The 14,080-nt window shown below is 35.8% G+C and overlaps 1 protein-coding gene across 1 annotated transcript in view; it reads left to right on the top strand.

Annotated features, from left to right (window-relative positions):
- Positions 1 to 8,220, top strand: part of LOC117336745 — a 25,477-nt gene extending 17,257 nt beyond the window's left edge. The window contains exon 8 of the mRNA XM_033897367.1: positions 8,013 to 8,220. Within this exon, the coding sequence (XP_033753258.1) occupies positions 8,013 to 8,041 (29 nt within the window). The 3' untranslated portion in view covers positions 8,042 to 8,220. The remainder of the gene's footprint in view (positions 1 to 8,012) is intronic.
- The last annotated feature ends 5,860 nt before the right edge of the window (positions 8,221 to 14,080 follow it).

The following is a 14,080-nucleotide window of genomic DNA, read 5'->3' as shown; positions in this document are numbered from 1 at the left end:
GGATATTTAGTCCAGTTATTGTTTAGGTGAGTTGTAGTTTGGTGGTATTGTGACTATGTAGGGGTTCAAGGCCGACTTTAGTCCGTCCTTCATTCCGTATGAGTAGCCACTAGTTAAACAGTTAGGTGTGTGAACGATGTACGAACGTGTGAGAGTGAAATACATGTATATGTGTTGAATGTATTGTGACTTCCTATTATATCCTTACTTAACACTTGTTGAGTCAATAAATTATACATTGATCTTTAAATATCTAAGTTCGTGTTTCATTTGCCATATATTTCTGGTTACTCAATCCTAAGACTACAATGGGCCCGAGCTCCCAGCACCTGGGTTAGGTTTCTATCACAGAAACTACCCGAATCCCCAGTGACTATCACCTCCGGCATTCAGTTCATTGAGTTTTGGGTGAAAGCCTCTGCTTAGATGCGAACTGGATACCAGAGGAAGCTGCCTCTACAGAAAGAAAATAGTGAAATACAGTCTAGTCTCTACAATATGCATTTTCACTATTTTCTAATGGGTGGGTGGGTTGGGGGAAAAGTCGCCCATATAAACCGTTTCAAGGTATCCGACTAGATATCCCCCTCTCTCCTGCTGTTGAAACCATTCCTGGGATGTTGAAGATGTCTATGACGTCACTTCCGCTTTCAGTGACAAGTCACTGAGGATCTACCCGAATCCCCAGTGACTATCACCTCCGGCATTCAGTTCATTGAGTTTTGGGTGAAAGCCTCTGCCTCGATACTCCTGTATGGGTTCTCTGTCATTAACCATCATTATATCTAATACCATATTTTATTTCTCCCTTCTCCCAATACTCAAATAAAACCAAAAAGCATCTTTCTTATAACAATTTTATTTCCTGTTTTTTTAATTAAAAACATACATTCAAAATTGATTGAAGTCACACATTCCATTTAATACTTGCACAAAACCAATTTCCTCCATCTCCAACTCAGCTTTCATCCAATACCATCAAATAATTATAACCATATAATAAACATAGTCAAAGGTTATAATACAGAATCATATCCTCTTTACTAATTAATTTGAATCAAATACATTAAATACATAAGAATTTCTTGCCTTGAACATTACCAAAACTCTACCAATATAAACCTTTTTTTTTTTTTTTTTTTTTTTATACATAATAAGACATTGTTCACTGTATAAACCACAAGTATTTAAAAAACACTGAAATAAATCATACACTCACTCAAGTTAATAGTAATTTAAAACATTGTAGATAGTCATCCAGTATTCATATGCCTTCACACAATTGACCCTTTCTTACTTATAAAGCAATTGTATTAACCCATTTTACTACCTAAATAAAATGTGGTAAATGGTACAGGGAACTATTCAAATTGACTATAAAGCGTATCGAAACACTCAAAGTTGACTAGAAAATGGGTACCTGACCAGATTAACCTAAAAAATCTTTCAACATTTTCAGTGATGCAAAATTAGCATTCGTATTGAATACTTCCTCAATTTTGCTTGCATCCATCGTTGTTTTAGCCAATTTTGATGCAACTAATGCAGAATCTGCCATTGTGTGCAGCCACCCGTAATACTCTGCACTCTCCTTAGTGAACCAACCCAAGTGAGTCATCATTTGTTCAGCATGGTCAACTGAACCCGAGAGTGCCATAGTAACAGCACATCCTGATCTGAAACTATGAGGGGTTTCCCCCTCATACAATCCTAGCACAACGAGATAATAGCGGAGCCTTTCATACACCACTGAATAGCTCACATGCTTATCAAGGACCCTGCCTCTATCAGAAACCACTCGAAAGAGGTAACCTGTTGCGAGGTCGACCCCACTAGATTTTGCAAACTTGAGAAAATCTAGTAGACCTCTCACTGGACAGACTAACTTGTCATCACATAGTTTGATGACGAAAGTGTTTGACAGGACCTTGATTTCCTGTGTGACAATGACTGAGAGGTCACTGGCCCTGTCTCCTGCAAAAAACTGCAATTTGAACCAGGCTTGGTCCCGGTTAAGGATGTATCTATCCTTCATGGACAGATAGGCAAATGCAATTCTGTATGCATATAATGGCCATCTCAACCCTTTCAAATCAGGGACAAACCCCTTACGCGAGGGACTATACAGGACTTCCATGCCCCCTTTCGGACCCAATAGAAGATCACCTTCACCCAAATAATCACCTATAGTCACCCTCTCATCCAATGCTACTACCGCTACATAACGATACCCTGAGGAATCAGTGGACATTTCAATTAACTTGTGGTATTCTGGTCTCCATTTCATACAGCCTCCCCAATTGTCCAAAAAGCACCAGTGTTCAAGCTCCTCACGAACGGAACCTGTGACTGGAATCTTCCTACTGTTCTTCAGAGCCACAGAAAGAGCTCTGTTCATTTCTTTGCAGAAAAGCTTGCAACCAGGTACAGCTATATTCATGGATATACATTTGCCGCAGAACCTTTGCAAGGTTCTGACATCTACCTCTGGGTGCGATAGGATTTCTTCTCTGAGTTTAGCAAACTTAGTTTTCTTGTCATCAGGCAGTAGATAAGCCTGATCAATGGAGTTGATCAAGAAGCCGAGAAACCTCTTAATTGTGCCAGGTTCCAGAGAACACTTATCCAGTGCCAGAGTATAGCCTAACCTTGTCAAGACCTGAACCATAGTATACACTATCTGCTTTGCCTCTATATATGGATTGTCCCCATTGTGTCTGAAACTCCTAACCGATCATCAATATACTGCGCATTCAAGATAGATTTTGTTCGAAGGTAATTTGTTACAACCATTCCAACAGACTGGTACACATATGGGGAGGCTTTCCACCCAAAGGGCAAAGTGCAGTATGTCATAATAAAACCACCGAACTGAATGCCAAAATAATTGCGAGACCTTTCTGACAACAGAATATGATCATAACCTGATTTTTCGTCAAGGGTGATCATATAGGCATTCCTTTCAATCATTCTATGGACATCCCTTAGAGTTTCTAGTTTGAAAGGGAGATCTTTGATCCACAGATTAAGGTACCTCTCATCATGGCAAAGTCGAGGCTTAGTGGGCTCGATTAGTAAGGGCATGATGACCTTTGGTAGTTCACACTCTCCAACTTTACCTAGGAGACTGAGAGAACCACTCTCTATTCTATCACACAACTCTTTCACAATGAAGTCTACATGGTCTCTACAATGTCCCGAGTTAGGAAAGTATTGTACTGGAGGTGTACTACTATCAAAAGCTCTACCTTTGAAGTTATCTTTGAAATGATGAAAAAGTCATATATGTCTACACCATTTTCTAGCCACTCTGTAATAACTTTCCTCCCTTCATCATCATATCCCTGCAAAACATCCTTCAAATCAGACAGGTGAGAATGAAGTTGATTGAGGGGTCTCTTAAAGATAACTTTCTAATATTGTAGTCCGTGTCTAGTTGCGACATTACGTGGGCATCGGACAAAGAGGCTCCACCATCCAATGTCACCCATGCTGGTTCTTGTCGGACCCTTATATTTGTCGGATTAAAACCACTTTCAATTTTTTTTTTGTTTTTGTTTTTGTTTTTTTTTTGTTTTTGTAATTCCACCATCACAGCGGCCATCCTGTCTGCACCTCTGTAATACACAGAAGGTATGCATAATTCAAAAAACAGGACCAGCATAAGTAACATTGAAATAGTGGAACCCCCTCGTCCGCTACCCACGTGAGTGTAACTCACTAAGGCGTCAGTGTCCTTTGGACAGCAGAGGAGGAAGTACCATTATAACTTACAAGCTAACCTATTTATAATAGTTTACTAAGAAGACAATACATAACTCTAGTATAATGTTAGTACAATGCATCTATATCTCCCTGTAGGACTACAAGCATCATGATCATTTCAATTATACATCACAATTGGTCATATATAAACCAAAAGTATCTTAATTATTGAGTATTAATTAAGTAAACAGTTTTATCAAACCAGTTGCTTTCTGGTAAAAAATAATTTGACACTGTAAACATATGAACATTTGTTGTAAATTTGCAATCTTCCAAGTATTACTTTCGCCTGAACTCTTTTACTTTTGGACAATCTCGGACCTGGTGGGCTGTACTGTCACAAACTAGGCATGCTCCTCTAGGGCGTTGCCCAGGGTGCCTAAAACCACCCCTCCTATAATTTCTATACCCTTGCTGAACATAACCCTGATAAGATCCATACATAGGATTAGGATGTTGTTGCAGGGGAAAAGGCATAGGGGCCAGGTCTGCCCCTGGTGGGGGTAATGTGACATACAAGTTGTCCAATGGCGACAGAGTGGTTTGTGTCTTTCTTTGATTCTTTGGCTGTGTCTATGACATCCTTCATACACTTGGCAATAGCTTTTGATATCTTGTCAGACTCATTCCCCCCTAAGACAGATAGACAGAGCTTTGGAAGGCAGACCTTAGACTGAAGTCTATGAACTTGTCTCAAAAGTTCCTCGTATAGACCCGACTCCTCATGGTTAGCACTCCTGGCTGCTTTTGCAAGTTCCTCTAATGTGAGAAGGATTAAGGAGTTACTTGGTTCTGGTTGAAGGCAAAGTATCCTTACCCTCTCTTTAATGTCGGAAACCTTTGGTGATGTGGAGCTTTCCAAAAACGCAATTCTTGCCTCCAGTGAGCTGGACCAAGATTTTGACCTTTTGTTTGGTGGTTCATCATTATTACGTACCAAAGTGTTTTCTTGTGTGATGTCGTCCTGTAACAAATTAATAAAATCTTCAGTTTTGTTCCGGGGGGGGGGGGGGGGGGGGGGGGGGGATTTATTGTCCCTCAGTTTTCAGGCTTTTCCCTGTGTATACTTGTAATTATTATCTCTGCAGGCATACATTCTCACTGAAAACCTCATTTGTCTACATTGTTGATATGTTTATCTATACCTTAGATACAAATATATTTTGGTTAAATGCTCGTTAAATAGGTAAAAGACATTATAATATAAAATATGTATGACCACACTGACCATACCAATGATTTTCACTTACCTGTGCTTCTGTAGATGTTCCCGGTGCCTCAAGTAGATCCTGACCTTGGGGTTGTCCCTTCTCATTAGCCAGAACTATCAGATAATGTAGGAGGAGGCGTGCCTCTGATATATCCTCCTTGTTCTTTCCTGCCAATTCTAATAGGTCTGAGAGGGACTCATCAGTGAGTTCATTTACATATTTTTCCACATCCTGCAATCAAATCCCAGAGTAAATTATTCTACCACTATACACTCAACTTTCAGGATTTCCCTGATTAATCTTATTTGTATATAAGTTGTAATGGACATTGAATAATCAGATGAATACTATCAACTAATCAAAGATACCATTTATGCTGATACACAGGGGTGGGGGTTGGGTAGGGTGTGAGGGAATAGGGGTATGGATATAGGTATACATGCAATAATGGTATATACATATCATGACATGATGACAGAACAAGTGTTAACTGACATTTGACAATATGACTCGGATCAGTACAGAGTTAAGTTTGGTTTGTTATTTTCTTTTACATCCTATTACAACCAGAGTCATCAGTACCACTACCTGGTAAACTGCCCACCGTTGGTTTCAAACTCGCAACCCAGAGGTGGAGGACTAGCCACAAGGTTAAGTCAAATTTGATAACAATGGTATGTGTAACAAAGGATGGGACATAAGTCTCTCACTGAAGTATTTCTGCCAGTGTGATGTTTTCAACATGTATTTCTATCCCCCTATTTGTTATTTCAGACACCCATCATCACTTAATTTTTTTTTTTTTTTTTTCAAAGCATAAAAAACTTATATTTTTCAATCTCAACCAATTTATATCAAAAAGGAAAAAGGATCTAACAACAGGCATAGCCTATATAAATTCTTTCCTAGATAAATATATAGTTTATAATTGTGTCACCCAAATCCGGAAATCATATCCATTTCAGACATTTGTTGTCACTTAAAAATCAGACACCTAGTATCTCTATTCCTATTCAAATACGCAGACAGTTGTAAATATTTCAGACACTTGTTATCCCTTTTGTATCAATGTATGGATATGTGTTGGTCAAAATATAATTACGTTATATCACATATTTACCTTAATTATTTCATGGTATTGATACTGATACCGGAAGGATTATCAGATAATTAATTTAATCATTTAATATCTGATTTATAATTATATTTCTACTCAACTACAAAACAGTTATTCCCTTCAGCCTTACCCGCATAGACAAGTCCTCCGTTTTGCGACCTGCCATCATCCTTGCAAGGGCTTTTACCGGGGCACCCTCCTGGAGCCTTCTGATGGCAGGAAGGACATTCCTTCCTTTCAGAGTATGTCTCTTTTTCAATGTAGTTGGAAGGACCATGTTCTAAGCAAGGGAAATATACTACACATAGAATACAACAAACAATAGCTATCGAACTCCAAAACGTGCTCAGGGACACCATTATTGTTACTCCAACCCAATTATGTACCACAGCAGATGTTCGTACTCGAACGCGGTATAAACAATAATATTAGAGTTACCTCCCTTTACCCGTTCAAGTCGTTGGTAAAATTAGCCCACCAGCTCACGGATTTCCAATCCGTCAAGAAATATAACCATCGCGCCATCCAGGCGGAAAATAAGGCTACCAAAGCCAAAATGGACCATCCAGGTCAAAGCCAACCAGGCTATTCCCGTTCCACGGGTTTTAAAAACATGCATATTTACCTGATTCTTTATCAGTCGAAACAGCGAACGTCCTCATGGATGGATGTTGAAGATGTCTATGACGTCACTTCCGCTTTCAGTGACAAGTCACTGAGGATCCGTTCCTTTTACATACTTCAAAGGTAGGGGTGATAATGGTGCAAAACTTAGAGTTAATTACTTAAGAAGTAGAATATATTGAAAATGGTGGTGATTGGTTTATGGTTCACCTCAAAATAAGGTAAAGCAGTATATCAGGGATGTAAAAAGTTAAATTCCCTAAAGAGTGGAATACAAACACTTATATATGAGGAAGATATAGCTATCATATATATCAATATTGCATTGACATGTTATTCCTCGAAATTTCGATAAGATATCTATACGTATCTGTGCATATGTTCATGTTATGTGAAAATGACCTATTTGCATTAAAGGAGTATTCCTTCGTTTGAATAAAGCTAGGTCGTCAAAATTAAACTTGTGCATTTTTGTCCTAGTAGTAAAAGTTAAAATCTTTACATTCATAAGGCAGTTTTACTCTCAAGATAAACCAAAATTCTTCGAGTAGTTAGTCCTGAAAGTTCTTAATCAGACCAGAAGTATTTCTAATTACCTCAAAGACATACGGTATTTGTATACGATACGCATTTTTATTGTACATTTCGACGTTAATTTCATTACATGTAGGCACAGACACTCATAGTATCATCGTTGGGACATAGATTCCATCAATAGAAATTGTGCATGTTTCTGATGTGCAAGGAATTCCCCTTAAGTAAAGAATGGATATATAAATGAGAGGGAGGGGTACGAATTTGCACTTAATGGTAAGACTGGCTACGAGGAATAACTTACTTCAACTGTAGAATGAAGATAAAGCATTTTAAAATAAGGGGATAATTATTGTTAAGACAAATAGTAATCTTCGTTTTTAATCATTTATTTGTATGTATCATAGAAGAAGAGCATTGGCATCCAAATCTTAAAGCTGAAACAGGCAAAGAAAATCTCAATTCTGGTCCTGAAGGTAGTGCAATTTATATATACTAACTGTTTACGTTACTTCTACTCCAAGGAAGGCATTGTGTAAATTGTGACTTGTTATTTGTCAACTGGAAGTGAAACATGTAAATGTTTGTTACGGACGGTGGTAGGTTTATGATGCCTATTGCAAGTCGGGCGGGTGAGGGGGCGAGTGAGGGTCATATCATGACACTTATGCAGGATACAGGTTATACATGTAACATAAATATAAGACGTCTACATGCAGCACATGTATCTTTTAATTATTTTTCTCTTCAATTTTTTACAGTATCAAGAGGAGATGCGGAAACAAAGTGAAAGATAAATTGAGGTGACTTGTCATATTGACAGCTATGATCAGTTATTGTCATCAGCTGAAAATAAAACCCTGTCAACAATATCGAAATATGTTCGTAACTTGTCAATATTTACTTTATAATTAGAAGTCATAATCATTCCACAAATGCTCGATGATACAATACTCAAAAATTATAAAACTGATTGAATCATCGGGTTAGGGTTTCTCTATATTACCGTTTATTGTTTGCAACTTTGTTGTTGGTAACTTTCCTATTTTTGATTTCCTTACTTTTGCGTTTTGTGGCGTAGCTTCATCATTAGACAAATATTGTTTCTATCACTAAATATGTTTTCAATCTTCAGTTCATCTGTTTTTGTGTAAAATCCTTATTGACGGAAAATAGAGAATTTAAATTATAATCACTTGTTGTGGTTCAATTTTGAATAACTGATCGAAACCCTTGGTATTGGTGGAAAAAAACAAAGTTTCAACTATTGTTTGCCCTACTGTTGTATAACCGGAAGTGACGTACACATTGGTACAAGCTTGTTAAGGTAGGAAAATATAAATATTTACTGAAGTAGAAACTCATAAAACTTATAAATCTATTGTTTATTTTTGATTATGTTCGTTTGTAATAATCTCAAAATTGGCCATAGAATAGTCGTACGTAAACCGACACTGTTGGATACTTCTTTTGAATTCAGGACCACTTTGGCTGAGGTGTGTCTGTGTGTTCTTTTATTGTTTTGAGAATGTTAGGCTTGATTTTCTTATAATTTTGTGATCAGAACTGAAAAAAATCAATAAAACGAAGTCAAAATATAAACAAAATATAGATGTGTATGACGACCCTCTGTATGAACACCAGGTGCTCTGAGAGAGTAAGCGTCGTTTGCCTCATCAGCGGTTCCTGCCATACAATTCTAGGTCAAATCCGGGTTACATTACATTCGCAAAGTGACAGTATAACGGGAACAAATATTTATCAAATCAACTGGCCTATGGGACAGATAAGTATCGGTAGGTAGGAGAAGCAAGGATGATGCTATCTAGAAATGGAAAATTAAAACTTGGGAAATCATAATTGTCATACTTATCATACAACTTAGTTGTCCCTGGTTAAACGGCTGATGTTTAAGAACTTGAAATGTCCCTGATTTCTTGTTCTACACTGTATACCTTATTGACATAGGCAACGAAGGTTGTTTTTCTTTATTTAAAGAAAACACTTCGTCCATGTTCATATAGGTGAAAGTGAAAAACAAAAACAAGTCGGCCAGGGTGTAAACTCAGTATATTATTATCGTAGCAAAATTAGTCAAATCAAACTGTGCAATACATTTTATATTGTGTGTATTAAAAGTCCGTTTGTGTCATAGAATGGGGTCGAATAACGAATGGATAATTAACATAAAAATGAACTAGAAAAATAGATTATTTTATGTATGGGATCGTTGTATTCATTCTTTATAAGAAAATAGAATTGATGATGTGTACAAAGAAGAAATTATTACCAGAAGTAGTTATAAAACACGGGGAGATTTATTTTAACATTTCTTCGATAACTTCTGTCTGCAGTTTTCTCTAATTCAGCCCGCTGATACGGCTGTGAGAAGTTGTCTAACATTCGACATACATTTGTACGATATTCAACATGCAGAATTTGAATTCGACAAACCGCATTCAATTCAAAATTCTGGAGCCGGCTGAAGATACGATATTCAACATTTAGACTTTGAATGTCGAGCCAGAGCGACATTTAAATGTTGAATGTCGAATGTTAACTTCACACAACCTATATATATATATAGATTCTATAAAAAGAATACATCAAGAATTAGACTTCGTCACATTATTTAAATATAGAGAATGGTAGAAAGTATTATAACATATAAAAAAGTTATGAAATGTGATTTTGAAAAATTGAAACTAAATTTAATTTCCTTCTGCAATGTTCATTTTATTCTGATTTACGAAATAAATAAATATTGTTATAGGAAGGCAATTGTATATAATATGTTAGTACAATTGTTAACCATAAAATAAACATTAAGGAATTAAACAAAACTGACCAATCTATACATTTAGCTTTTTAGAAAAAGATAGACCACTCAATTCGGTAAATTACGTGCGGTATAATATACAATATACAGGTATAATATTATTGTACGGAATTTACAGTATACATGTATAATATTATGGAAATCACTTTCTGTTTTTTTTTTTATATATTTGTATGTTGTTATTTTCATCTGTTGACCGAAAGCCTCAAGCTTAGCACAAAAAGTTCACATGGGTATGACTTAAGATTTTAATTCCTTACTACCACTAATTATTGACATTTTATTATATTCAAGTAAATGCATACGTAAAAAAATCATTCTATACACAAGTACACCGTGTACATTGTAGAAAAGTGTTTTAAATAATCATGATTTTTTTTTCTTAAATAAAACCATCTTAAATATTAGAGACTAAGAACGTGTTTTTCTAAAGAAGTAATTTATAAGACCTGGTGTCGGCAAATTTGAGGCAAGTGAGGAGAATTTATTTGCTGCTTTGCACTTGCTAAAAGTACCGGCCAAGAAGAAACAAAAAATCCATATCATAAATAATATCACAACATTTCAACAATGAAATTATTAAAAAAAAAAATCAGAATATCTCACCAATGATATCATAAATAGCATCACAATATCTAACTTATTATTTCATAAACAACATCATAATAATTACAAAAAAAACTTCATTATATCTTACTAATACCTATACAAATAAGAATATCAGAATCATTGTGTCAGATTATCTTACCAAAAATATCACAAATAACATTAGAATATTTCTCCAATAAAATAAATGACATCAGAATATATTACCAATGATATCATAAATAGCATCAGAATAGCTTACCAATGATATCGTAAATAACATCAAAATAGCTTACCAATGGTATCATAAATAACATCAGAATAGCTTACCAATGATATCATAAATAACATCAGAATAGCCTACCAATGGTATCGTAAATAACATCAGAATAGCCTACCAATGGTATCGTAAATAACATCAGAATAGCCTACCACTGATATCGTAAATAACATCAGAATAGCTTACCAATGATATCGTAATGACATCAGAATAGCTTACCGATGATATCGTAAATGACATCAGAATAGCTTACCAATGATATCGTAAATGACATCAGAATAGCTTACCAATGATATCGTAATGACATCAGAATAGCTTACCGATGATATCGTAAATGACATCAGAATAGCTTACCAATGATATCGTAAATGACATCAGAATAGCTTACCAATGATATCGTAATGACATCAGAATAGCTTACCGATGATATCGTAAATGACATCAGAATAGCTTACCAATGATTACAATAACAGCAGAATATCTTACCAATGATATCATAAAAAAACATTAGATTAGCTTACCAATGCCAATAACGTAACAGACAGTATAACAATACCATGATACATAACCGACTGGTATCATGTGAGAGCTCCACGCTTTGAATATAAAATCAAGACCTGACTTGTCCCTACTTGTATTATGTTAAAAACGTATCTTTGATTTGTTTCCATCTAACATCAGATTATTTGAAAAGGAGTCTTAGAATTCTTTTTATTTTATATCTGGAGAAAATTCAAGGTCCTATTTACATGACTGAATGTAAACAAAATTATTTTGTCGTTATTTAAACATTTAAACTTGGAATCGAGAATAATGAACTCAAGAAATAACGCAGCGTATTTCATGATATTCTGAAATTCGAAGCTGCATTCATATCAGCGTTGTCTAAACCTCATCGTCAGATGACTCCTGTTCTTCCTAAATATGGTTTCAATATTAGCCGTGCATGAACATTTTCTGCAACAGATGTCGACAAATTGATACAAATCAGCGTTACCGAACCTATATTAAGGTATAATGCGGTATTAATGATTTATTGTCTCTCAGAGCAGGAGCATCAGATAGTATCTTATATCAGTTTTAACATCAACACAGATGTTTATTCAGCATCTATATTTCACTTCTTACTAATTTAGATTTTGTAACCTTTATTAAATTGCGTTATACAACATCTTTTGCCACGTTATTATATTGTATAATACTTAAATCACGATTTACTGACTAGTTAAAAGGTATATTCAAACGTAGTTGTCCAATCTAAGAATATATCACTGTATGACAAACCATGAGGATTTCATACCAGGATGAATCGAACTTTATCTATTTGAACACTCCACAATCTTGTGGTCTTGTGAACTAGCACGGTATAGCATGCATTCGTTAATATAAACATTGCTAAGCGATCTGTCATAAACCACAACATTGTCTGATACGACACGCTTTTTTAAACGACAGTCATGATCAGACAAGAGCTTAGCATCATACTTCTGAAATTCTAATCAAAGGAAGCCAGGCTTAATTAAGATATTGACCAACTACTAAAATACACATACGACAGGATCTAGAAACACGTTATACCCTTATATCAATCTATTTCCTCTTTTAATAGTACCATACATGTAATTGAACTGTAAAGCTCGTCTATCATTTCGCCAAATTATTTCATTAGCAGACCTTTTCATGACCTTGTACATAGAATGGTATGTAATAAGGAGTGCCTTACGGAAGAAATAACTGTCAAATATATTTTATTTTGTTTGTTTATTTTTGAATGATCGACCCGATATTGAGCGAATGTAATAAATGACATGTTTTATGTCTTTCAGCAACCCTATTTCCGATGAAAAATGTCCATTAACTGTTTCTGTACTTACTAACAATTAGTTTATTGTGAGAATTTAGATCAAAACAACTGTCCTACAATATGTGATTTCTTGGTATTTCTCTACGTTGGCAAGCTTCTGTTGTTACTGGTTTGGCGGGAGATCTGATCTCAATGCTATCAGTTATTTTTAATTGGGATCTCCTTCGTGTTTACCTCCTCTTCATCACCTTAATGGTATCGGGTTTGATTTTAATTGGGATCCCCTGTTTTGTATAAAGTTCCTCTTCGCCTTTGTCTTCATTCTGCTTTTCGTCCCCTACGTCCACTTCGTCCATCTGTATGGGTTTAGGATATTGTGATTATTTGTGTCCAGATTTCCCAAATCCCCTACAGACACACTCCTTAACACATTGTCTGAATGTCCAGATTTCCCAAATCCCCTACAGACACACTCCTTAACACATTGTCTGAAGGTATGACTATCACCTAGACATTTGTGTCCTGATTCCCCTTATCCCCTACATACACACTCCTTAACACATTGTCTGAAGATATGACCATAACGTGCTACATTTTGATGTGCTTTCTACAGAGAAGGCATCCTTAGCGTGATCTCTACAGCACAATTATCGCTAAGTAACTATCACTAGAAGATCTCCGGTTTTACAGTTAGTAATAGGACCATCTACTCTTAATCTCAGTCTGTAAAGATGTATGATATTACAGTCCCAAATGTAAGCTATCTGTGGATCCAACTATCTTCGGCGGACACAGGGGTATTTTTTCATCCTGAGTACTATTTTGTAACTCTTGCAATTTCCTGCGGTTTCAGCACCACTGAAAACTGACGACAATAAAAGGTATATGTCTATGTTCACGATAAAGGTAATCAGAGCAAATTCAGACCAATAAGTAATTGTTTTGATCAATGTTTTTAATCGTTTGGTTTCCCTATCCGGACTAGTTATACTTAAATTTCAAAACAAATGTTGGTGTCCATGTATAGTTAAGTTAATCCCAAACATCATTATATATAAAGATATACTAGACTTGTCATATTTTGAGTAAGTGTATATCTCTCGTTTTACCTTCTGTAAAAGTATGCAGTGTGTTTCACACAAACAGTGTGTCGTTCTGAAGAAGTATATCGTACTGAAGCAGTGTGTTGTACTCGGTATATGGTACTGAAGCAGTGTGTCGTACTCGGTATATCGTACTGAAGCAGTGTGTTGTACTCAGTATATCGTACTGAAGCAGTGTGTCGTACTCAGTATATCGTACTGAAGCAGTGTGTCGTACT

This window comes from Pecten maximus, chromosome 10 (assembly GCF_902652985.1).
Source record: "Pecten maximus chromosome 10, xPecMax1.1, whole genome shotgun sequence".
NCBI lineage: Eukaryota > Metazoa > Mollusca > Bivalvia > Pectinida > Pectinidae > Pecten > Pecten maximus.
The sequence above is the reverse complement of the archived record's forward strand: the minus strand, read 5'-3'. Positions and strand labels throughout refer to the sequence as shown.